This window comes from Camelus ferus, chromosome X (genome assembly GCF_009834535.1).
Source record: "Camelus ferus isolate YT-003-E chromosome X, BCGSAC_Cfer_1.0, whole genome shotgun sequence".
Classification (NCBI taxonomy): Eukaryota; Metazoa; Chordata; class Mammalia; order Artiodactyla; family Camelidae; genus Camelus; species Camelus ferus.
The window spans coordinates 55,741,435-55,767,199 of NC_045732.1; the positions used below are offsets into that span (position 1 = coordinate 55,741,435).

General features: G+C 33.8%; 1 protein-coding gene across 2 annotated transcripts in view; it reads left to right on the forward strand.

Annotated features, from left to right (window-relative positions):
- Positions 1-25,765, forward strand: part of LOC102509544 (dachshund homolog 2) — a 211,267-nt gene that overhangs the window by 107,397 nt on the left and 78,105 nt on the right. The window contains exon 2 of one of the 2 annotated variants that reach the window (XM_032474619.1): positions 19,755-19,793. The exons of the other annotated variant lie outside the window; for it this stretch is intronic. Within the exon in view, the coding sequence (XP_032330510.1) occupies positions 19,755-19,793 (39 nt within the window). The remainder of the gene's footprint in view (positions 1-19,754; positions 19,794-25,765) is intronic. 2 annotated transcript variants of the gene reach the window in all.

Here is a 25,765-nt window from a genome sequence, read left to right on the forward strand (position 1 = left end):
CAAAAATACATTAAAAGAATCATACACTACAATGAAGCGGGATTTATTCCAGGGATGCAGGGATAGTTCGACATCTGCAAATCAATCAGTGTGATACATCACATTAACAAATTGAAGTTTAAAACTTATATGATCATCGCAATAGATGCATAAAAAGTTTTTGACAAAATGCAACACCCACTTTACAATAAAAGCTCTCAACAAAATAGGTATAGAGGGAGCATACCTCAACATACTAAAGGCCTTCCTAATATGACAAACACACAGCTAACATCATACTCAGTGGCAAAAAGCTGAAAGCTTTTACTCTAAAATCAGTAACAAGGCAAAGATGCCCACTCTCATCACATTTATTCATCATAGTATTGGAAGCCCTAGCCATGGCAGTTAGGCAAGAAAAAGAAATAAGTGGCATCTAAATTGGAAAAGAAGTAAAACTGTCACTATTTACAGATGACATGTTACTATATATAGAGAACCCTAAAGACTCCACCCAGAAACTGGTAGAACTCATGAATGAATTCAGTAAAGTTTCAGGATAGAAAATCAGTATATAGAAATCTGTGGCATTTCTATACAATAATAACAAACTATCAGAGAAATTAAGAAAGCAATCCTATTTGCTGTTCCATCAAAAAGAATAGAATGCCTAAGAAAAGTTTAACCAAAGAGGTAAAAGCCTCTGCACTAACAACTATATGACACTGATGAAAGAAATTAAAGAAGAGACAGAAAAGTGGAAAGGTACTCTGTGCTTATGGATTGGAAGAAATGATATTGTTAAAATGTCCATACTACCCAAAACAAACTATGGATTCAATGCAATCCCTATCAAAATGTCAATGGCATATTTCACAGAACTAGAAAACAATCCTAATATTTTTGTGTAGCCCCAGAAGACTTTGAATAGCCAAAATCATCTCAAGAAAGAACAAAGCTGGATGTATCACACTCCTTGATTTCAAACTATACTACAAAGCTGCAGTAATCAAAACAGCATGGTACTGGCACAAAATATAGACATATAGATCAATGGAACAGAATGGAGAGCCCAGAAATAAACCCGCAGATATATGGAGATTTAATCTATGACACAGGAGCAAAGACCATACAATTGAGGAAGGACAGTCTCTGAAACAAATGGTGTTGGGAAAACTGGAGTCACTATTTCAAAACACACACAAAAATTAACTCAAAATGTGTTAAAGACCTGAATGTAAGACCTAAAACCACAAAATTCTTAGAAGAAAACATAAGTGGTAACTACACTGACTTCAATCTTAGAGGTGTTTTTGTGAATCTGTCTTCAAAGACAAGGGAAATAAAAGCAAAAATAAATAATATGGGAGTACATCAAACAAAAAAGCTTCTGTACAGCCAAAGAAAATATCATCGAAATGAAAAGGCAACTTACTGAATAGGGGAAGATATTTGTAAATCATATATCCAATAAAGGGTCAATATCCAAAAACCTACGAAGAATTCATACAACTCAGCAACAAAGAAACAACCCAATTGAAAAATGGGCAAAGAATATCTGAACAGAAATGTTTTCAAAGAAGACATACAGATGGCAAACAGACACATGAAAAGACATTCAACATCACTATCAGGAAAATGCAAATCAAAACCACAATGAGATGTCACCTCACGTCTGTTAGAATGGCTATTATTGAAAAGACATGGAATAACAAATGATGCAGAAGATATGGAGAAAAGGAAACACTTGTACACTGCTGGTGGGACTATAAGTTGTTGCAGCCATTATGGAAAACAGCATGGAGATACCTCTATCAGATGACCCAGCTATTGCACTTCAGGGTATTTATCCAAAGAACATGAATGCAAAAAGATACAGGCACCCCAATGTTCATGAAAGCGTTATTTACAATAGTCAAGCTGTGGAATCAACCTAAGTGCTCAGTGATGGATGAGTGGATAAAGAAGGTATGATATATACATATATATACACAAAGGAATACTACTCAACCATAAAAATATGAAATCTTGCCATTTGTGACAACATTGATGGACCTTGAGGGTATTATGCTAAGTGAAATCAGTCAGATGGAGAAAGACCAATGGTGTATGATTTCACTCATTTGTGGAATATTAAAAGAAAACAAAAGAAACACATAAACAAAAAATGTAAACAAATCCATAGACACAGAGAATAGATTGGTGGTTACCAGAGCAGAAGGGGTTTTGGGGGTTGGTGAAAGGGGTCAACTCTATGGTGATGGATGGTAACTAGACTTATTTGGTGATCACTGTGTGGTATTTGCTGATGTTGAACTATAATGCTGTACACCCAAAATTAATATAATAATAATAGTAATAATGACAATAATAATAACTAAAAAGAAATATATCTTTCAGCCAAGTTGTAAGAGATAGAAATAATTCTGTTTAGAAGATCTGCAGTGCTAGCTAGAGCTCTCTCAGTTTGTGTGTTTCATCCAGTCACTTTCTCCACTGGTTAAATAACTTGTTTATAGTACTAGTCAAGGTAGATTTAGTTGAGCTAGAAATGTATTCTTCAGATTATCCCCTCTGAGCCTTCACACACACACACACACACACACACACTCCAGATGTGGGTAGCAATTATGGAGTTGTGGAAGGGCCTCTCCGACTTGGCTGCTAACTGATAATCCTCTTCTTATTAACCTCTTATTTGGCTGCCTGCAAATGCTATGGAACAGACTCATCGTGAGAATCTCAGCCAGAAGGAATGCCCAGCAGCATGGTAGCAAAAATGGGTAGGGAAGAAGCCCCTCTGAGGAGCTCTTTCTCCTTTTCTGCTCATCTTTGATTATTTTTGGTTGAAAAAAGGAAAAAACAATATATAGTCACCGTTTTGCAAATGACTATTGAAGGGATGCTCCGAACATGCTGTTAAGACTGGATTTTCAGGCACTTTCTCTAGAAGGCCAGTTTTTCACCAGCCTGTGTCTGACATAGGCTGGTAACAATCTGATTAATGGAGGTTGCATGGAACCTTCAGCTCCTTGGATAAGAAGCTAGGCCTGCAGATTATCATGGAAGTTTCCATTTTTAAAACTTTCAGATCAGATTTGAAAATGATGAGCTAGTGTCACAGAGCCATGGTACACAGCCAGTGGGAAGTGAAACATGATAGTGGCTGTTATATATCAGTCCAGAATGTGCCATAAGAGAAGGGGAGAAATAAGACTATTCTATTTTGCCTTGTGTGTATTTAATGAAAAAGGATATCTTAAATTTTTTACAGGTAATTTTATTACAATTAACATGAATTTATGTTGATTTTGATGCTGAATATAAATGCTAGTATTATCAACTTCAACAATAAAATGCAAAGCCATATGGAAAATTAAGATGAAATATATTGCAGTACAAGTTTCATATGGAAATGTTACCTGTGAGGTGAACTACATTTGGATACTGTACATTAAAATAGCCACCCTCCATAATCTGTGATTTTTGTATTATCCTATAACATAAGATTTTCTAATATCATTAGGACAAGAAAAGGAATTGTAAACTTTTTAAAATTATATATATATTTTATTGAAATATATAGTTAGTTTACAATGTGTCAATTTCTGTTGTGCAGCATAATGGTTCAGTCATACATGAATATACACATATTCGTTTTCATATTCTTTTCACCATAAGTTACTACAAGATATTGAATATAGTTCCCTGTGCTATAAGAATCGTAAACTTGTATGGTAATGAAGACAAAGAGGAAGATAAGGAAAGTGTTAAATTCTGATTAGATCTGACGAGAATGATTCCTTCTGCATATTTGATTCATCTGTTCATTTTAGATTTGGGGTTCCTGTAAGATTGTTTTCCTCTAATTAAGATTCATTGTTTATATAGCATCCATATAATGGTATCCATAGTGTGACAGATCTCTGTCTTCTGTTACTTTAGGCACTATAAGCATTTGTAGGATAATAATGTAGAATCAGATGTTTTAGTGTCACAATCACTACCACTTTGCAGAATGATCTCTTTCCTGAGGATGTTTCCTCTCTGCCACAAACTTCCATTCTGTTGGTATCTTTATATAAAACACTGGAGGAATGATAGACGGAGCATAAGAGTGAAACACACACAATTCCAAGCACATGGATTAGAATGGACATTTCTTACTAATACCGTTTTCTATTCCCCCCCACAAGAAAATACGATCAACAATTTTTTTTTCATTTTGAGGAACCTGTAAAGTTTAAGGAAAAAACACACCTCTACATTTTATGCATCAACAAAATGCATACTTTCACCCTATTGTTAATAGTTCAGTGGTGTTATTTATGCAGCTAATATACATTCCTTTTTGATTTTGAGTTCATCTCCCTCGCATCCTTTCCTAAGAAGAGGTTGAATCTCCTTTTCTCTTTTTGGTAATGAAAAACTTTCACAAATCAGTGTTAAATGAGTTTCCAGACAAAAAGTTTGAACTCGGATATATGATCAATAAGTAATTTACTCAAAAAACACTTTTACTCCAGTGGCATTAAAAGAAACAAAACTTGCAAGTCAAGTAATATTTTAGTGGTACCTTGATATTTATCTTTGAATGATGAATTTTTTGTTGATGAGCATATTTTGAGTATGGTATACATTTTATAATTCTGAAAAACCCATGAAAAATCCATCATTAACACCAATATTATTAAGTCGAAGCAGATATAAAACCTGAAATAATCTTTTGGAAATGAAAGAATAGCTTGGTTTTTTTTCTGCCCCATCTGGCAGTTTGGTAAAATTTGAAAAACCTTTTAAAATGTACCTGCTTTTTAAGCATTTTTCAGCAACAATATATAATTTGTAATATTTTACATAACTTTTATTATTTTGTGTGTAGACCTACTGTCAATCTTTTTGTTGTTCATGTTTTAATTGGAGTGTTTAAGGTCACCAGGGTAAAACTGTGAGTATTACTTATCATAGTTTTAATAAATGAAATTGATATCTAGGAATGGTGGTTACTGGAATACTGAGACATTTCTCAGTTTATATATGATTTTTTTTGTTGAATAATTTTTATTATTTGATTCCAATGTTTCAAAAAGAACTGCAAAGGCATTTTTTCATATTTTATAATGGTATCTCCCTTTCAAGAGATGTAATGGTGTTTCAGTGTGTATAATCATAGCAAGATTGTTATTCATTTTTTTAACACTTTCCCCCTCTGTAAAGTAAAATAGTTTCATAATTAAGTACAGCATTTAAGGAAGGGCTTTATTTGCAAGGTGCCAAGATATAGTGAACTTACTGTACTAAGATTTAAAAATTTTTTATTCAATAGATACAAACATGTTTGCACGATTACAAAACATATAAACTTAATAAACTGCTATTTTTTGTAAAAATTTCTAAACACAGTGTTCAACTTATATCATTTGACAGAATGATGAATATTTTGACATGAAAATGAAGTTGAACAGAAGAATACGGAATAAATTAAATCCATTTTTCTCCTTTAGGTATTGAGTTAAATATTGCAGATTCAAAAGGATTTCTTTTGTAGCATATAAAAAACAATAGAGACCTCAGTGAGGGGGTAGAGTGGGTAATAGCTCAGTGGTAGAGCATGTGTTTAGCATGCACGAGGTCCTGGGTTCAATCCCCAGTACCTCCATCAGAAAAAAAAAATAGAGATTTCTACTCATTTAAAATTCAGAAATAAAAAAATTAACTTACCTGTTGATATTGTTTTGATGGCTATAATTGTAATGATTATGAGCGAGTAAACAAACATCTGATCCATGTTAGTAAATCTCTTTAATGCCTCCCAATGATTAAACCTATAGTAAAACATACTGAGATTATGTCAGAAAAATCCTTGGATTACTCTTGCTTTTCACTCAGCAAATATTTATTGTGTGTTTAATGAGTGTGTTGGTCTTTGGAACAATATTAGATACTTTAGAACAATGCTCGAAACTTAAATATTCTAATAAGAAGGTTGTTGAGAGTCTTAAATTGAAGTCATTATGGCCCAGGGCAAAGATGAATAAAATTTAGAGTCCATGATTTCAGTTATACTGTGAGGTGTAGATTCAGAGAGATAAAGAGAGCATCATTATGGCATTAATTTTAATAATGGAAATTATTAAATTATATATATGTGTATATGTATATATGTACACACATACATACAGAGAACTGACCAGATATGACAGAAAAGTGCAGATAGCCAATAAATAAACTTTAAAATTAGCTAAAATCTGCAGTGTAAAGGTGATTAATTTTAACCAAAATCTTTAAAACAAATGAAAACATATTTAAGATGATATGCTAAATAAAACGAAGTTTAAAAAGGATGGATGTTTTGAAAAAAAATATTCATAAGAGATGCACCATTAAAACAGATGAATAGCTTGGGGGAATTCATTTGCAAAGAAAAGTCTCAATTCATTGATATTCCCCTACTTCATTCTAATAATTGTTTTAGGTGAAAGAAAGACATACACTTGCATGTTTTCTAAGACAGTTAATCTCTCCCTTTTCTAGAGTCTGGGTAAACAAAACTGCTTATCACTCCAACATGTCACCAAGTTACTGAACTTTGAAAGACAGTGACTCTAAAATAGTGTAGATTTGCCGGTTGCTAAATAATGATTTTTCAGTACTCTATTCTAGTTTTAACAGTTAGGCTTACTTTTAATTGTGATAATACTTGTATGTAAGAAGTCATAATATTAGCTTAGTTAGGAGCAATTAATCAGTATTTAGCAAAAATCCTTTGATGTGGTGGCATAGGCTTGAGACTTGAAGCTTCAATTCCATGTTTTCTGGCACATGGGGCTAATTCAAATACCGGAAAATAAGGCCAGAATCTAGTGTATGACACTAATCATTTTCCAGCCTGACGGAAAACTGGTTTTAGAGATAAACTATTTGTCAAGAATTTCAGAGTGCTTAGCATTTATTCCTATTTAATAGCACAATATTTCCTTAATAAAATTTTTCCATCAAGACACATATGTTTAGATTATATTTTAAGTATATCAAATGAGTTAGAGTTTCAAAGTCAAATTTAACTGCTTTATTTGGAATCAGATTTTCTTAAGTTTATTTTTTGAAAAGATAGTAATTAGAGAAGAAGTCATTGACTTTGGGCCTCATTTTTCCTTTTTGAAGGTGTTCTTGATGCTTCAAATAGATGCTAAACGAAATTTTGTCTCATAATTATCCTTCCTGCAATTCCATATCCTTTAAAAGTTTTCGGTAAAATGATATGGTTAGCATTAAAATATTTTGACCATGTAAAGGAGGAGCCTGTTTACTGTCACATGACAAGTTGGTGAGGTAAAGTTCCTTATGTTGTGACAATGGGCCTTGCCTAACCACAACTTAATTCTAACATTTGAGCTGTTGTCAAAACCATATTATAACTGATTTTCGGAAGTTTTCTGTGAAGACAACTTGCTTCCATTTAATTGAAAATATACACGATTGCTTTCAGTAGTTTGTTTTCCTTTTATTTAGCAAGAGACAAAAATTGGCATTTTATGATGACAGTTAATTATAAAATTATCTCTTTTCTTGAAAAATAGTTCAGAGAAGTCATGCGGTCTAGTATTAAGATTTTATTTCTCTGGATGGAACACATACACATTTATATGTCGGTCTGCATTCTACACATATATTATGTTCAGCAGATGAAATGGCTGAACCACAATAGTGTTTGAAGGCTATAAAAAAGCTGTTTGATTAGCAGGCTTTTGTAATTTACAAATGAATTTTGTCTCCTACAGTTAAAAAAACATTTATCCTGTGTTGCACATGGTTTTTTATTTTACTTTTTTGATTTTAGCACTCAAAATATTATTAAAATAGGACATTAGTTTCTTTCCTATTGAAGGCCTTTAAAGAAAATGAGGCTTTTAAAAGAAAGTCAAAGCTTTGAACACCTTTGAGTTTTTCCCCCATTCCTAAATACTCCGTAATTTGTGGGTAAAGACTTGTCTGCTTATTTTGTGACATTGCTATTGATTTTTAAAATTTTTGTTTGCTGCAGATTGTAATGGGTAAATGGGGAGTGTGAGGTAATAAGGACATGCTATTTGTGAGCAGGGCCAAAAATGTATTGTTTCCTCCTACGAATACACCTTCAGAAATAACTGGGTGGTCTTTCATGGGCACTTGATGTGATTTTTAGGGGGAAGCATTCACAGATACAAAGACATTCTTCAAGATGTGATCACTCTAAGACCAAGAGACTTACAAGTAAGCAGAGTAAAAGATTAAAGATCTCATGTAGGATGGCTATAATGGGTAGATGGAAAAAAAAGGAAGGCCTAGTTGCCCTGGAGAGAGGAGGAGGCAGGCTGAAATCTCTTGATTTTGAATGTGAAGACAACTACACTTTCTACACTGTGGAAGAGAAAGAATGTAATACTAATGCATCCTAAACAAGCGGTGACTATGAGACACTGGGAGAAGCATGATGAGATAGTAGGGTGCTGGGGAGTATTGAATCATTTCAATTAGCAACGATTCATGTTCATATAACTAAGAGGAGAGTGGAGTTCTTCTCTTTGGTCCATTCTTTCACTGTTTCTTTAATTTTTTCATTTAAAAGAAAAAGATTTTGTTTGAATCAAGAGACAACATGGTAGGAAGAGTTTTCTCGAAAACCCTGTGGCTGATAAACATTTAGAAAAAAATTGCATCAGGTTTTATGTCTAAAACCTGGTGAAGTTTTAGACTTAAGGGGGCATATCTTCTAACAGTTGGAGTATACACATAGCTGTGTATGAATAAAGACAATGCTTATGCATTATTTGAGAAGACAGTTATGGGAGTAACCTCTAGTAACTGATAAAGTGGAAAGGGTAAATATACCAAAGGAATAACACAGGCAGCTTCTGAAAAGGGGGGAAAAAACCTCCACTTAGTCACTATAACAAATAAAATGGCCAGAAGAAAATATTAGTTGGTGAAATAGCTAACAGCCTTCATAGGTATTCATTTAGTGCTAATCATAACCCTTGATATGAATTTAGCTAAGAGATTTATATTTGCATAAGCTGTTTAGATACCCATAGATTGAAAATTTTATTTGGAGACCTGTTGGTGGGCCTGTGTGATTTTGCTAAAATGTTAAAATTGACACCTAAAACAGAAGACAGTGTCAGAATATTGATTTTCACCAAGGAGAAATAATTATTTTCTTTCATTCAGATCAAGAGAGAGAAAGGCAAAAACTTGCTTTAAAAACCTTGAGTGAGATGGTACTGAACAGTTTTGAGCAACAGGAGACTAACTATGGAAGGTGTGGAAGAACCCCAACAGTCATACTTTGAAAAGGAAATTTCCCTTGGAGGAAATTTTCTTTCTTTCTTTTTTTTTTTTTTACATTACTTTTAATAGTTGGAGGAAATTTTCTATAATGCACAATTTATGGCATGGCAACAAGGCAAAAGGTATTAAAATTAGAGAATGTCAAAAAGTCTAACTCTGTCCAGAAAGATTTTAATAGTAGACATCAAAATCTGGGGAATAATGAATATAATAAAGAAATAAAGATTATTTGAAATTTCCATTAAAGAGCAATATTTTATTGCATCAAAGATTGGATATAAGATCTAGAAAGAAAAGCTTTATCTTGACATTTACATTTGAAATAAATATCATTACCTCAAATACTTTTTATCAAACATGTATCTTCTGAAGACTTTAATGATGTTGTTTAATGTTAGAGCTCATTTTGTTATCTGGGAGGGGTGTTCAGTAATTAGGTTTTGTTGCTCTCAAAGAATCACAGCCTAGTGAGAGAGACAAGCACAGGACTGAGTGAAGAAAGCAAAGGGAAGAAACCGTAATTCCGTTTACTTGTTTCAAAATGCAAAAAAAAAAAAAAAAAAAAAAAGAGGCAACCAGTGTTAATGTTAAGATTAGCAGATGATTTGACCTCAGTTTACTAAAAGGAATATGATAACTTATTCACAGCAAAGGTAAGGGCCAGAAAGTTTCACAGCCCTTTTGAATGTTCATTTTAACCACGTTGTAATTAGAGGCTTTGTGTGTACATGGTCTTTTGTTAGACACTGCAAGGAAATATCCACTAGTTACACTAGTCTTTTTGTTGTTTGCATTGTATTGTATTGTATTACATTGTATTTCTTACTGAAGTATATAGTCAGTTTACAATGTGTCAATTTCTGGTGTACATGTATGTTTCAGTCATATTTATACATACATATATTCATTTTCATATTCTTTTTCATTATATGTTACTACAAGATACTGAGTATAGTTCCCATTTTAAATGATAAACTCAACAGATGCTCATGGGGTTAGGTAATGTTGAATATGTCAATAAATAGATGAAAATGTACATTACTGTTAAGTTCTTTCACATTTATCTGAGGAGGAGGAAGTGGGATGATAGACAGCAGTCAGCAAGAATGGTGTGTTTTTCTCTATGTAACTGTTAGGCAAACTATGTAATTCATTCTCTCTATTTCTAGGGATTTTCTGATCAGGATGTCCAAGATAAAACTAACTGCCTAAAGGAGAAATGAAATAACAGTGACTTTCTTGATGAATGACAGCTCATTTTTACCTGCATTCCTGGTTATAAGAAAGATCTAAAATTCTGCAGGCTATGTGATGAGATTACCACGTTCCTCTAACCCCATTTGGAATATTATGTTTAGTTCTAGTTACCATATTTTTTAAAAAAGATGTAGCATTTGAAAAGGGGAATTAGATTGACCTCAGGACTACCAGGTATGAGCTGGGAAGACATGATATAATTCTGAATTTCTGTAACCTTTAAAGAGCAGAGGTTGAAGATTTAATTGAAAATAAACTCACTTCAATATACATATAGATAGATAATGTCAACTCTGTTTTTATTACAATACAGATTATTGTAAAGGAGATGTAGAAATTGCAATAGAAGTGAAACTTGTGGAAAGAAACATGTGTACTCCTCAGCTTTTCAAGTCCATCTTTCTGTAGCATACAAACAGAACAAGGATCTACTGATTTCCTCTGTGAGATAAAATGTCTGAAGAATTTTTAGGCAGTGCTTTTGTGAAACATTGGAAGGATATGCCCCTTAGCTGAATACCACTGACAGGCATTGCAATAACTATTTATGAATCAAAGGAAAAAAGCAGAATATGTGTTAGGAGTGGCAATGAAGCTGCAATAGCCACTAACTTCTCAGAGGAATTTCAGTGTAATCTACCTGTATGTTAGGGAGATACTCGGCAACCCAGGAATCAGAGAACCATAGAGTATTTGCACTATGATGGGCCAGAGAGGTCAATATCTCCAACCCTGGTTTTACAAATGCGGATACTGAGATCTAGAAAGAGGAAGTCTTTTGTTCATGGTCACCCAGGCAGTTGCATAGTTGAGACTAATAGCCAAGTCTCCTTATGTCTTGTTGAGTGTTCTTTCTGTTAATACTGTTGCTTACAGAATAGGTTGTTGTTTGTAAATTTATTTATAACTTGATTTCATGGAACTTGGAAAATAAATTTTCTTGGAAACAAACTCCTAAGCTCAGAATTCTCCTTTGCTCCATTCTATACTTTGTTTCCCTGTTAATTTAATTTTTAAGTCATACTGATACTAGCTTTAGACTTCTGTTGCACATCCCCTTTCCTTTTCATTCTTACCTGTATCAACCTGGTCGTTTCATGCTTAGGACATTGCAGTAACCTCCTACGGATCTCACCTCCAAACATTTTTGTAACAATTCGTTCTGCCCATTCTGTCAGTTTCAACTTCCTAAAGCATTGTTCTCCTCTTTCTTTCTTTTTCAAAATTTATCTTTTTGTCAAGAGCCAAATCATATTTCTTCTCTTTCATAATGACTTCACTTACCACTCTAGCTATAAGTGATGCAACCATCTAAACTTTTATAATTATTATATTATAGCATCATGCATTCAACTTCAATTCATTAGATATTTTTGAGTGTCTATTCTAGGTCAGGATATCGTGTGGAGTTGACCACTCACAGACTTTTAGTGTAGCAATTTGTGTTTATGCTATGTCTCTCTTTCCAGATTGTAATATTCTTGATATCAGGGACCATGCTTAAAGATCTTTGTATTCTCCATAGCCCATAGCAAAGAGCCTTTGTACATAGTTGATGAGCAGTAAGTATTTGTAGATAAATAGTGAACTAAGAAGGTGCTATCATAGGGTGAAGAGATAAATGTGTCCTCTGTGGGATCAGTACACAGTGTTAGATATCAGTTATGAGTATGTTTGAAGAGCAACCCTTAACTCAAAGAAGTTGGCTCTTCACGTTTCATAAAAGCGACAAGATGATTAAGGAAAAAAGTATCAAGAAAAAAAGAGTATTTCAGTCATACTCAGATAATTATCAACAACAAGAAGTGAAAGAACACTGAATCATATTAAAACCTGATCAATCTCAGTTTCTACATATATAAAATTGGGACAGTGTTTCAAACCCACTTTTGCACACAGAATAGTTGTGCTCCATCAGTTAATGGTAAAAAAATTATTCTGTTAACTGTAAAACTATATAACAGTGATTTTGGACATAAGATTTTGGACAGAAAAGAAGCTGCATTTAGTGTTTTAAAAGGTAATCATTTGTAATTTTAAGTAGTTGCTTCTGTTATCTTAATTGGTGAGGAACATGTATTTTGTTTTTATTTTAATTTCTATTTAATTTATTTTAATTTACTACTTTCTTCTATTTTAGTGGTAGAGTGGTCCTTGTCAGAGACTAAGTCAAGGGATGAACGTAAAGGATTTAACAGACTTTCAAATAAGTAATCCTCTTCATTCCCACTCCCATCCCTTAGTAATACATTGAGAGTATATCCAGGCCAAGATTTCTTTGCTCTGACCCTGCTTGATTGTCTTCATCTGCAGCTAGACTAAACCAGATAGGATTACCAGAATAATCAATTGGCAAATGAACTCATTTTCTTAGAATCAGCTTAGCTGAGTTCTGCTTGCAGAACTGTCAGTGTTTCACATCTAATTTAAGCTTCACTAAACAAATAAACCCAATGTAAGAAAAAATTAAGGTATAATTAAAATAAATTTTAGAATATTCTTTCTTTCCATGAATAACTTTATAATGACTCTATTTTTTATCCATCAATAATTCAGTAACTAAGTCTGGGCTCACGGTATTTCTGATCAACTTTAGTGACTCAGTGCAACTACTCAGATTCTAAAATACCATGGCTGTCCTTATATAAATGAAGCCCCATCATCAATAAGGTAAATCAGTGTAACACAGAAATGGGCTCTGAGATATGTTTTATGAAAATAAGCTTGAAGACTCTACAGTGACAGATCTGAATATGAGTGAAGTGTCCCTTCACACAGCCAAAGTTCATTTCATTTGACAAATATTTACTGAGGACCTACTCTGTGAACAAGAAAACTAAACCCATTCTTCAAGGGAGATTGTATTTTCAGAGAGAAGATAGATCTAAAACAAGTAAACAGATACAATATTGACACATTATTATAAATGCCATGAAGGAAACGGTTTAATGAGAAATTCAGAATTGGGGACTGCCACTAAGTTCTCTACATTGGCAGCATCCTATTTAGAAGTAGGCCAATTGACTATTATCTCAGTGTCGTATCAAGCCATCAAAACCAAAGCTAACTAAAAGCTGATAAAGCAGTGATTGTGCCCAGTGTCTCAAGGACTTTCATGTACATCTCCCATAAATCTTTGGTTTGGTTTCTGGCACATTTACTTAGTGTTTTCTGTGAGTCATTCTGAACATATAACAAGACATAATCATCACCTGGAAGACATCAAATTTAACTAGTGTAACAAGGTTTAAAAAGTCCCTTACAAAAGGCTGGCTAGAACCCCCATACAGATCAAAGGACAAGATTCAAAGGGTCACTCATGATGTCTTTAGACAAACCTATAAATATGGAGAGCAAGATGGTATTGAGAAAAATTTCCAACAGAAATACTGTGGATATTATGACCCAGCATTGAATAGTTTAAATTTTATGAAGATTTTGAAGAATTTTGATATTTAAAGCTTTATACAATAGAAATGATTTCAGATAGGTTATCTAATAATCAGAGGTCATTTATATGACATATTTGCAATATATGTACATATATTGAAACCCTTTTTCTTACATTTTAAAAATGCCATATAGGCTCATTTATCTTTACTATCAACCAAACCATCCTATATTTAATTTTCCTTTTCTTTTTTCTCTAGACTCTGAATTTAAATCCACTGACTAAAGAGCAAGCTGATGCACCAAAATATTTCAGAGGAAACGTATTTAATATGACCAAAGTTTTTGTTATTCGCAAATAGTTCTAGGAAAAATACATTTATGAAAGGAGGAAAATAGTCTATTTTAATTGTTTGGGGCTTGAATCAGAGATTCAAGTGATCAAGGGATTGTTTGGGTGCCCCTTGGAAACTTAAATAGGGCTAAAATAACCAGGCCTTTATTTTTATACTTTTATAATGAAAAATATTTCAGTTCCTTTTTTTTTTTTGACATAAATGCTTGTCAAAGAATTTCCAGGATCCCTAAAGAGATTATATAGTTTTATAACAGCTGCTGTGGAGCAAGAGTTGACATATACAATGAATAAAGTTATTAGCTAAGAGTGAGGAAAGCTCCAGTAGTGGAAATGCAACAGTTAACACAATTTAATCATGTCTCCAAAGAGAACCTAAAAAAAATTACCAACACATATTTACTGGTCATTTTTCCTCTACAGATAAAGTTGGAGGGAGGGGCAGGGCATTGGTTGATTTAAGTCCTATTTATTTATTACATTTGTTCCCAGATCAACGCTTTGTTTATTGTATTTGGCCAGAGAAAACACATTAGAAGACTAAAAGATCTTGTCTGTATGAAGAACAGCTAAAGCCTAATTTAGCAGTACCCACAATATGGCCTTAGATGTCAGGTTAACAGTTGACTCCCATTTAGAAGCATAAGAAACATTTTCCCCAGCTTTATTGAGGTGTAACTGACAAGTAAAAATTATATATTTTAAGGTGTACAATCATTTTGCAGTGTATTCAGATATCAAAGTGTAGGAAACATTTTTATTGACCTTTGGGAATTTTAAATATATGGTTACTATTCTGATTGAATGATACTATTTCTCTGAGTATAATCAGAGTTTATTTCTTATTGAATCTATTTTCATCTAGTACAACTTGTTTTAGGTGCTTTCCTGTTTGTGGAAAAAAAATTGTAAAATGGTGTCTACTACAAGAGTCAGAGGCTTGTCTTTCCTCCGTGAAGGGAGTCCATGTGACCTTTTAGGTGGATAGTTAATCCAGTACTTTCAGTGCATTCTTGATCAATAGCATACACACCTATGAAAGTTTCCAGATATCTCACATTTTCTTTGGGGAAATTGACTAATGCTTGAGTAAATTATACTCACAAATTTTCAAATAGTGACTCTAAAACTCAAATTCCTACTGGAACCAGGGAAATAATATAAATTCATTTGGAGAGCCAGAACTGGGTATAAGATTATAGAAAACTCTGGGACCTATAGGGGACAGGAGACTGCATGCTGTGTCTATGGGTAGCTGTTGCTTCTCCATTTTATCTAGTTGTGCTTTGCTAGTATCGTAAGATCTTCCTTTTTTTCTTTTTAAAGAGAGAACCTTCTAGGAATTCACATTTTATGTAAAATTCCAGGTTTTTAAATCTCTGGGAAGATCACATAAAATATATTTGGCAAGCCTTATTTGCCAGTTTGCAACCTCTGCTTTAAAAGCAGCGTGGTCTAGCGGGGAGGGTATGGCACAGTGGTAGAGCACATGCTTACCATGTAGGAGGTCCTGGGTTCAATCCCCAGTACCTCTACTAAAATAAATAAACTTAATTACCTCCCCCCAATTTTTTATTAAAAACTCTAAAAAATATATAAAAGCATCCATGTTGCTGCAAATGGCATTATTTTATTCTTTTTTTATGGCTGAGTATTTTATTTTATAAATATACCACAACTTCTTTATCCAGTCATCTGTCAATGGACATTTAGGTTGCTTCCATGTCTCAACAGATTTAAAACAAAAAACCAAATTTCTTCTGTATAGCATAGGGAACTATATTCAATATCTTGTAATAACCTTTAATGGAAAAGAATATGAAAACAAATATATGTATATATATGTATATGCATGACTGGGACATTGTGCTGTATGTACACTAGAAATTGACACATTGTAACTGACTATACTTCAATTGAAACAAAGAAACAAACAAAAAATAAAAGCAGTGTGATCTAGAAAGAAACACTAGTATAGAGATCAAGGGAGCCATGAATTTTGTCTATTCTAATCTCTAAATGCATAGCATGTCTATCAGCCTTATGTTTCCATGGGAATAAAACAGATACGACAGTATTTTGGGGAGAGTTCAACAAGTGGTTCCCTCATATACAGTAGAGGAAGCAGGGTGACACATTCAGGGGCGACAGTGTGAATTAGGAGTCTACAGACTTCTGATACTAATTTTCTGTGTGACCTTGACCAAATAATTGAATATCTCAGGGGCTAATCTCCTCATGTGTTAAGTAGTTATTGTTGCAGGTGGTAAACTAGAGCAGGTCAGACACCCAGTATATCACATAGGACAAAGAAGAGCTTCGCTAATTGAAGGGATTGACTCCCTCTTACCTCTCCTTCTACTACCCACTGGCAATTTACTGAAGTTCTTTAGAGTTCAATTTGAAATCCATTGGCGTAGATCATCTCAAAGTTTGACTGTATAAAAATGCTCTGTTTTAAGTAATTTCCCCTCTTTGAAGAATTAGTTAAATTAGCATTCTATTTAGGTACCTCACATCAGAGGTAGGACTTATGTGATACTTGACAGTGAATTTTCAATTTATCATCAGAAGGACTGAAATACTAAAGTCCAAAGAGTCTGTGAGTTTTTTTTTTTTTTATTTTGTGGGGAGGTAATTAGGTTTATTTTTTAAATGGAGGTACTGAGGATTGAACCCTGGATCTTATGCATGCTAAGCACGCACTCTACCACTAAGCTATACCCTCCCCACCAAGTGAGAGTCTGTGGGTTCTTAATTGGACTCTTTACTTTGTTGCTTTTGTCATGTGTTTCATATGCCGTTTCTCTACTAGTAAATGTGATTCTGTTATCTAAGTTTAGGTTTCAAAATTAAGAATTCTATATGACTCTTCTATTAAACTGACTCCAATCAGAGAAGGGTACTCTGGATAGCAACCATTACCATTAACTTTGTTCCCTTGCATTCACACACTACAAGTTAGAAGAATCAAAGTATGAAAATTCATTTATCAGTGGTACAGGGTAAAAATGATCTTGACAAATTCAAAATATAGCCAGCTCTTCATTATCTATTCCTTGGGTCTCAGCAGAGCAGAATCACCTTCTAGTCATAACTAGTATGTTGAGGAGAGTCTCTCTATAGTAAGGATAATCAATGTCCTAATGCAGTGCAGCACTGATGATGCTTGGAGCTAGTTAACTGTATAGAGACCCTTACTAATTACCATCGTGTATTGTAGGACCTCAATTGATAATAGCTCTATTAGTGTTGCATTGAGTATAGCATCTAACTCAATGTTGTTAAATAAGTGTAACCCCATTTTGTCAGTGTCTTCGTCATAATGTGGTCATATGTATGCTTTATCCACAAAGGTAAGTTTGAGTGAATTTCAGGCACTTTATTCATGGTTTTAATTTCATAGCCAGATTTAGAAATGGGGAGAAGCAGCAAAAAAGGTAACTTTGAGAGACAATGGGATTTAGAGGGGGTATAAAACATTCTGGGCCAACTCCAGGAAACCCAGATGAGAGCTGTTTCATACTGAGCTGATATTTGTAGCATCATCTGTTTGTTTCATAACATTTTCTAAAATCTGGATCATTTGGAAAAGTATAAGGAAATCGAAAATAAATTAGTTAACATCACAGAAAGAACAAATTCAGAAGCATAAAATTCATGTTTTATTTTGAATATAAAAAATAAAACATATGTAATTAGTTTATAGTTCCTAAGGTGCTAGAGTTTTACCTAGTGTTGGACAGTATTGCAAAATACATTCTCACATTTGACAAGGCAAATGAGAAATTTTCAAAAGTCAAAGTAGGCTCCTAATTTTCTTAGAAATTTAAAAATCCTTAACAAAAGGACAATTAATTCATGGGCGTTTATATAGTCATTGGATAATTCTAACAAGAATGTTTCAGTATTCAGTAATTTTAAAATCTAAGTTTAAAGAATCTACGAAGCTCAGGCTATAGAAGATTTATATTATTTTTAATGTAGTATAATTATGTATTTATGGTGACAGCCAAAAGTGTTCTGTTGAGTTCAGAAAGTTTTATGAGTTAAAAAGGGGGATCTCTGGTAAAAGGAAAAAAATCCTCAAATTTAGTGATAGGCAGCCCATTGGATTAAAGAAGTATACATTATCATTGCCTTGGTATGTATGAGTATACTGTAAGAAAATGTCATTTGAAAGCAGAGTGGGTGAGTGAACTTTAAAGCAAAATCAAATAGTTCTGACAATCAAGTGACAGAACATAAGAGTAGGTGAAAAAAATGCTCACCTTCCTTCACTCCCACTTACTTTCCCCAGAAACCCCAGATACATGTTTGCATTAGCAATTTATTTAAAAATATTTCTATAGACCTTTAAGCAGGAAGGCAGTTACCTTTCAAAAACAAACAAACAAAACAAAACAAAACAGGAGTCTTTTAAGAAAAATGCTCCTAGAAGAAGAGATTATGAAGAGGTGATGAACTTATGTATATCGTGTATTTTTGTAGTGGGCATTAAGGGGAGATTCCTGTTTCTGTACTACTTAAAGGTAAGGCTCAAAAGAGCCAAATTACTGTCCTTATAATTTTATTATAGTATGTCATTTTAAATTTTGTTGTTCTTCATTAAAGGGTTTATGAACACCAGGAAATACTCTACTCCTGGAAAGAATAGTTGTTTTGTTAACTAAGTTAATTATGTGGATTTTTTTACTGATCTCTTTTGTATGTGTTTAACTTATTTTGTGCGGATGTGTGTATGAATGTGTATGCGTGTATGTGCATGTGTCTGAGTGTGTGTGTGTGTGTGTGTGCATGTGTAACCCTTTTGGGGAAGATGGAAGATAGTTCAGTATTGCTTCAGAGATAAGTATATAGTGAGCTGTGTGATTAATGGCTCCATGTTTAGGAAATTAAGACATAACATGGATTTTGGCTTATTTTCATTGTTCTGTTGGCCAAATAAAAAATGAGAAAAGAAAACAGAAGGGAATTTTTTTTCCCTACAAGGTATTGGAATACCCAATGGGATGGGAAGGAAGGCTCTTGAGAGAAAGGGAAAAAGCACAATATTGCTGAATCTTTTTTTGGAATTGTTACGACCCGAGGCCATTTTCTTCAACAGAAATCTATAACCATATTTCCTTGCCTTCATATATAGAAAAGCCCTAAACTACATGACATTTCACATTATTCTTTACTCAGTGGGGATTAGACCAGAAATGTAATGATGTTATTCATATATTTAAAATACTATCTAATAGCAATTCAGGCTTTCTTACCTTCTTTGTGCTCTTCCCTGCTGGTGTTTCATTGTGTGTAACCTATCTAAAATTTCTGCGGAATTTAAGAAGATTTTTTTGTGAAATATAATAAAGCCTTGATTAATTGGACTCTAACTAACCAGAACTCTCAATTAACCAGTTTTATTTATTTATTTTTTGCTACACTCTCCTTTTAGAAGGAAGAGGCAAATGACAAGAAAACAAGCTGTTAACAGGTATTTATGTATTTATTTTTTAAAAATCAACTTCCTGGGAATGTCCTGGAGCCTGTACAGATTCAGCCCAACTTCAATAATTTTGTTCCCTGTACTATACTCACTCAGGTAGGAAAGTAGAGCCATTTAAAAATTTCAGCAGCGAATATCGAATCTTGCTTAATCCTTAGTTAATAATAAGAAACCTGAAATCCAATAGCTAATTAGAATTTGTCTATCCATTTAAGGGCTCTAGTTAATTGGGGTCTTCAAAGTTTCACCGTTGCCAGTTAGTGATCATTCGTATCTGTTAACTGGGAGTGGCTCCTGGGACCATGTAGTGGGGAGATGCCTTCCAGCCACAGGGAGCAACTCCTTCCCTGGGAACTAAAGCAGAAGCTAGAGAAGGGCTGCAAAGTTGATGGGGGTTGAGTAAAGGTCACTGACATAAAAATCATGACACCTGTGTAAAATAATGGGCGAGTAATTCACCTGCCCCATGGTTCTGAAATGCTTAGGAAGGTACATTCACTTTTGCAGGGCAGCGCAGGCTATTAAGTGTGCTACAGCAATGATGGAAAAAAAATTCAGGCTTCCTAATCTAGAATCTTTTTAAGCATGAGGCACGGATGTATATTGTAGGCATGCTACTAGTTTTGAAATCTTTGAAATTCTTTTCCTCTAAAAATACATTTTTGCAATATTTGGAACTCTAAGAAGATCTATGCTTGAAACGTCCTAAAATGTCTATGACAATTTCAGTGAAATTGCAATCAGAGATACCATATTGCTCCAGGCTTCATACCTTTTAGGTTGTGATGGGAGAAAAGGATGGGCAGTAACTCAGAGAGGCAAGAGAAAAGGAGGGCAACCCATGATACTAAAGTACGTTTTGATATTGCCTGGCAGTAGTGCCCCCTCTTCTCTCCCACACACCCTTCTCAGGTTAAATCACCATTTGGTGGCTTTTCCCCCTTCCTTCAGGGCTTCCTATGATGCATGTTTTATCCATATTTTTCTACAAGAAAAATGTCAGAGGGTTGTTGGAGAGATGGGGCCCACATCATGTCATTTATCTTGAGTTTTCACCCTAGAAGATGAAAATCACCATGGTGGTGCTTCTACTATCTGGGCCATTTTCTATACTAAATGTTACTCTCATATATCATGCACACTAAATAATACCCAAGTGACCTGAAGCAGTGGATGTGCCTCCTTAAGTGCCAAACTTTTTTGAAACTGTGACTTCAATGCTGGGGGAGACTAGAACCCACCAGATTTCATTAATGAATAATTTTAACTGAAAAGCTTTTAATGGATTGAGTTTTGAATTGAGGTTTGGGATATTGAAAGTAAGTATTTTTGATTTTATAGAATGCAATTGAATTCAGGCATTGAAACTGACTTTCACTGTCTATGAGTAAAATGATATGCAAATTAATGTCAAATTATTCTTTTAATTTAGCAGAACAGTAGTTTATAACTGTATAGATTTATTTCTAGAGTTATTGGAACACACATGTACATCTGTATGTGATGCATTTTTGCATTTAATGTCATCTGAGAAAAACTGTGAAATATTTTTGAAAGTATATGTACTGACTCACTTACACAAACTGCAGAGAAAGAGGACAGTCGCAACCTCTAATGCCTCCTGAGGCAAGGGTGGCAACATAAGTGAAAAACCATAAGCAACAGGGAGTGGTGGGGACTGTGGTGACCTAGAGAGTGTATTTTCTTTCCAAAGGTGGCAGCTACTACTCAGCTCAGCTGATTGCTACCAGGTGGGAATGCAGGCCCAGTGTCTTTAAGACCCAACCGTTTGAGAGAAGCTGGGAATGCAGATTTTTATATGAAATTCTCTAATTCTTAATTATTGGTAACTAACTCAATAAAAAACCAAAAAAGCAATACTATGCTATGCAGGGAAAGCAAAACCCATCTGTGGTCTGGATCTAGCCCATGGGCTATCAATTTGCAACCTTTGCTTTAAAGTATAAGCTACATACTGTAATTCAAAAATAAAAATCACAGTATGTTAGAAATTCACCCAAAGATCTTGATGACGGAAAATTCATGTAAATTAAATAAATAATAACTAGAGTGCTGGTGATGAATTCTCCTGGTACTCAGAATGGTGGTTATGCAATTCATGATTTTTCCTTCCTACATGGAAATAAGATTGTTTTCCTTTAATGTGGTTTGAAAACTGAGGTAAAATTATGATTATTTTTTGTTTTCATGTATATCAGAGCAATGTAGAGTGAAAGATAATTTCTACTATGTCCAAAAGAGAACATTTAAGTATAGATCCTGTCATATAATGTAATTAAATCTACGATTTAAAGCCCAACTTATGGTGCTTTAATAGGAAGAAAGCCATGTATATAGCATGTGTTGTTTTATTTTAAATTGACTTGCCTTTAAACAAATTCCCGATTTTATCTAGTGAAATTCCTTTGTTTTTACAAATGTTTAAAATAAGAAATAAAAGAAATCTTAGTAGTTAACACAACAAAACTTCATTTGAACTTTTGATAGGCATTGGAAAAGATAAAACAAAAGCTGGTCGTTTGAGATTTTATTAAGAGGTAACTGTTTGACTGATCTGAGCCTTTGCTTGTTTGTCTGTCCTGCCCTGGACCTTAGCACATAATCCCACTGTGCTACAACGCTTTTGACATCTGTATGCCCCTTTCATCACTGGCAATCCAAAAGAATATTTGTCTAAAAAGGAAACAATTAAATTCCAATCTCTCTAAGGAAAAAAAAAAAGAAAAACACCCCACTGCTAAACCTGCTTTAATGACTCCTATGCTCTGTACCATAAATCGTTAGGCAGGATGGTCAGTTAACATTGTCATTTCTGATGAAAACTTATCCGAGGACTTTTAAAAAAGAGAAAAGTGAAAAAGAGAAAGAAAAGACTACAAAATCTTAAATTGTAAATTAACTAAAAAACTCCACCCCTCATTTGTTGACATATTCTAGTTGCAGGTTTAACACAGACACATAAGAAAGATGAGAAATTGTTGGACAGCTAGTCAACACATATGGACAATGTGCAAAATATCTGATGTTACTTAAATAAAATTTGGGTGGACAGTGCTGCCCTTTCTAGATCACCAGATAGTTCTGACCACAAGTAATCTGTTGTGTGAGAGGGATGAACTCTGTTTTAATGTTCTAATTAACTAAAGCTGTTTCCTAGAAATTCTAACAGTTGGGGATTCTTAGTTGGTTGGTCCTCAAAGATAGAGAATATAAGAAGTAAGTGGCCATTTGATGCATTCAGACAATGTAGACATACAAATAAGGTTACTCAGGTTAAATTTTGATGAACTAGTACTTTTTTTTTTTTGCCAGAACATAACAATATCTAACATTTGTCACACACAACACCCCAGGTGATTTTCCATGTATTAGCTCATTTAATCATCATAGCAACCCTAAAAGGCAGGTGCTGTTATTGGAATCCTTGTTTTACAGATGCTGACACTGAGATACAGAGAAGGCTCAGTGATTTATCTAAGGCCATACAGCCTACAATTGCCAGAGCCAGCATTTGAATTAAGGCAGTTTGATTTCAGAGCTCATATACTTTGGATCAATATATTTTATAATCTGATAACTGGAATCAGACTTATTACCAAAATACCTCATTTCATTATATATATATATATATATACACACACACACACACACACACACACACTGTTTTATGACTTATTGAAAATAGCATTTCTCTTTGGAAATTAATTTTTGTAACATTTTGATTGTTAGGTTAGCAACATTAATTATAAAATAGTTCAAATAGAAAGAGCAGAAAATAATGAGAGACACCTGTGGACCAATAATCAGGTCTACATTTTGCCACATTTGATTCAGAGCTCAATTAAAAAAATGACAGATACAGATGTATATGTAAAGCATTCATGTTACAACTAGCACTAATCTCCTTTCTACTTCACCCTTCATTAGAGGTAACCACTATTTTAAAATTGGTGTGTTATCATTGCTGTGTGTTTTTTTAAAAAATTATATGTGTATTTATATACAAACAATATGCAGCATTGATTTTTGTGTTTTCAAAATGTACGTAAATGGTTTAGTATTATACTAACTTTTTTTTCAGTTTTTTTTTGGGGGGTGGCTGTGGGAGGTAATTAGGTTTATTTATTTATTTTTAGAGGATATATTATCCTTTTGTAATTGCTGTTTTCACATTGTATTTTTGAGACTTATCTATGTTGATATATGTAGATCTAGTTCATTCATTTTTTTAAATTTTCCACTGTACTACTGCATTGTATCAGTGTACCAAAATTTTGATTATATTTTTTACTGTATTGATGGACATCTAGGTTGTTTCCAATTCTTTTTAAATATTTATTTTTTGTGGGGGGGTAGCTAAGTTCATTTGTTTATTTTTATTTTTAGAGGAGGTACTGGGGATTGAACTCAGGACCTTGTGCATACCAAGCATGTGCTCTACCACTTGAACTATACCCTCCACCCTTTTCCAATTTTTGTTATTAAAAACAGTACTGTAATGGACATCATGTTTTCTTGTGCCTATGTAGGAGAAGTTCCCTAGTGTATAAACCAGAAGTGAAATTGTTGACTTGTGGGCTATGCACATCTTCAACTTTAATAGTTACTGTCAAATTGTTCTCTAAATCTGTTCTGACTTACACTCCCACTAGCATTATCCAAGAGATTCTATTTCCCCACATTTTTCCCAATGTAGTAGATATTTTTAACAAAAAATTTCCTTTGAAGAAAAAAATAATTCTTTTTATTGACTCTCTTTCATGATTATACACACGTAGATGAAACATTAATTCTGATCACTTAGTGCACATAACAATATTTACTGACACTGTCGTCAGTTTTCATTTAAAAATATATATCGTTCAGATAAGCAGAAGAATACTATTTAAAATGTATATTTTCTAGGTTACAAAGCACTTTCCCATAAAAATCTCACTTGATGAGATAGTGTGGTATATCAGGAAAAGCTCTGGGAAGAAAAAGGAGTCAGAAGTCCATTGACTGCAAATAACTCTATAGCTTGAGACCTCAGTTGCTGCATCTGGAAAATGATGATGTTGGACTAAGCGATATCTCACAGGCATACTCTAAACTTTGATCTATGTTACGTATCTCCCCTTTTCTTTGAAGCTATAATTTACTTATTGTGCATAAAACATAAAGACAGAATTGAATTTTATCCATTTGGAAAAACTGTTGTAACACCCCCTGGCTTAGTTAAGATTATGAGTTTATTCTTTTTCTCTTTGTGTTTCTCTTAATTCAAGGACAGTTGGGGGTGGGAGGTGGGATAGAGCATCGCAGCATTATAAGGACTAGACAGTGGCAACACGCCATCTTGAATTCATCTTCAATGTTTCCCACTCCGAAGCATCACATTACAGATGCTGGAATACAATGAAAGTCCAACCACTATTTGTTATGGCTTTGTGTTTCTTTTCAAGCTCTTTTTATGTATGCTTCAGATTCAGAGAAGAGAATATTCAAGATTTTCAGCTCATTTAAGATTTGATTCCAAGACTGATTTTATGCTGCTGCGTATAGCTACTTAAAGTAGAAAGAGGACTCAGGTGGACTGTTCTGTATATTCTGAATTTCTTTTTGGGTAAGTGGGGGCAAGTCTTGTGTTTGGAGAGACTTTTCATTAGAGAGATCTAAATCTTTACCCTGAGGCTTAACAAAGAGCTTTCAGGGTTTCTTAGATACTATGTGTTCTGGAAAGAACACTCAGAAACCTGCCTGCTAACATTGTAAGAGATTATATAAGGGAGAGAGGTGAAACTGATTTTATTTAAACTCCCAGAATTGCAAATATATCACACAAACATGCTCACATGCACTCACACATTCACACACACACAAGTATATCCTATCTTTAACATGGGATACCTATCATTTTCAATGACTTTTAAAAGGAAAACTGTTTATCTGTGAGGACT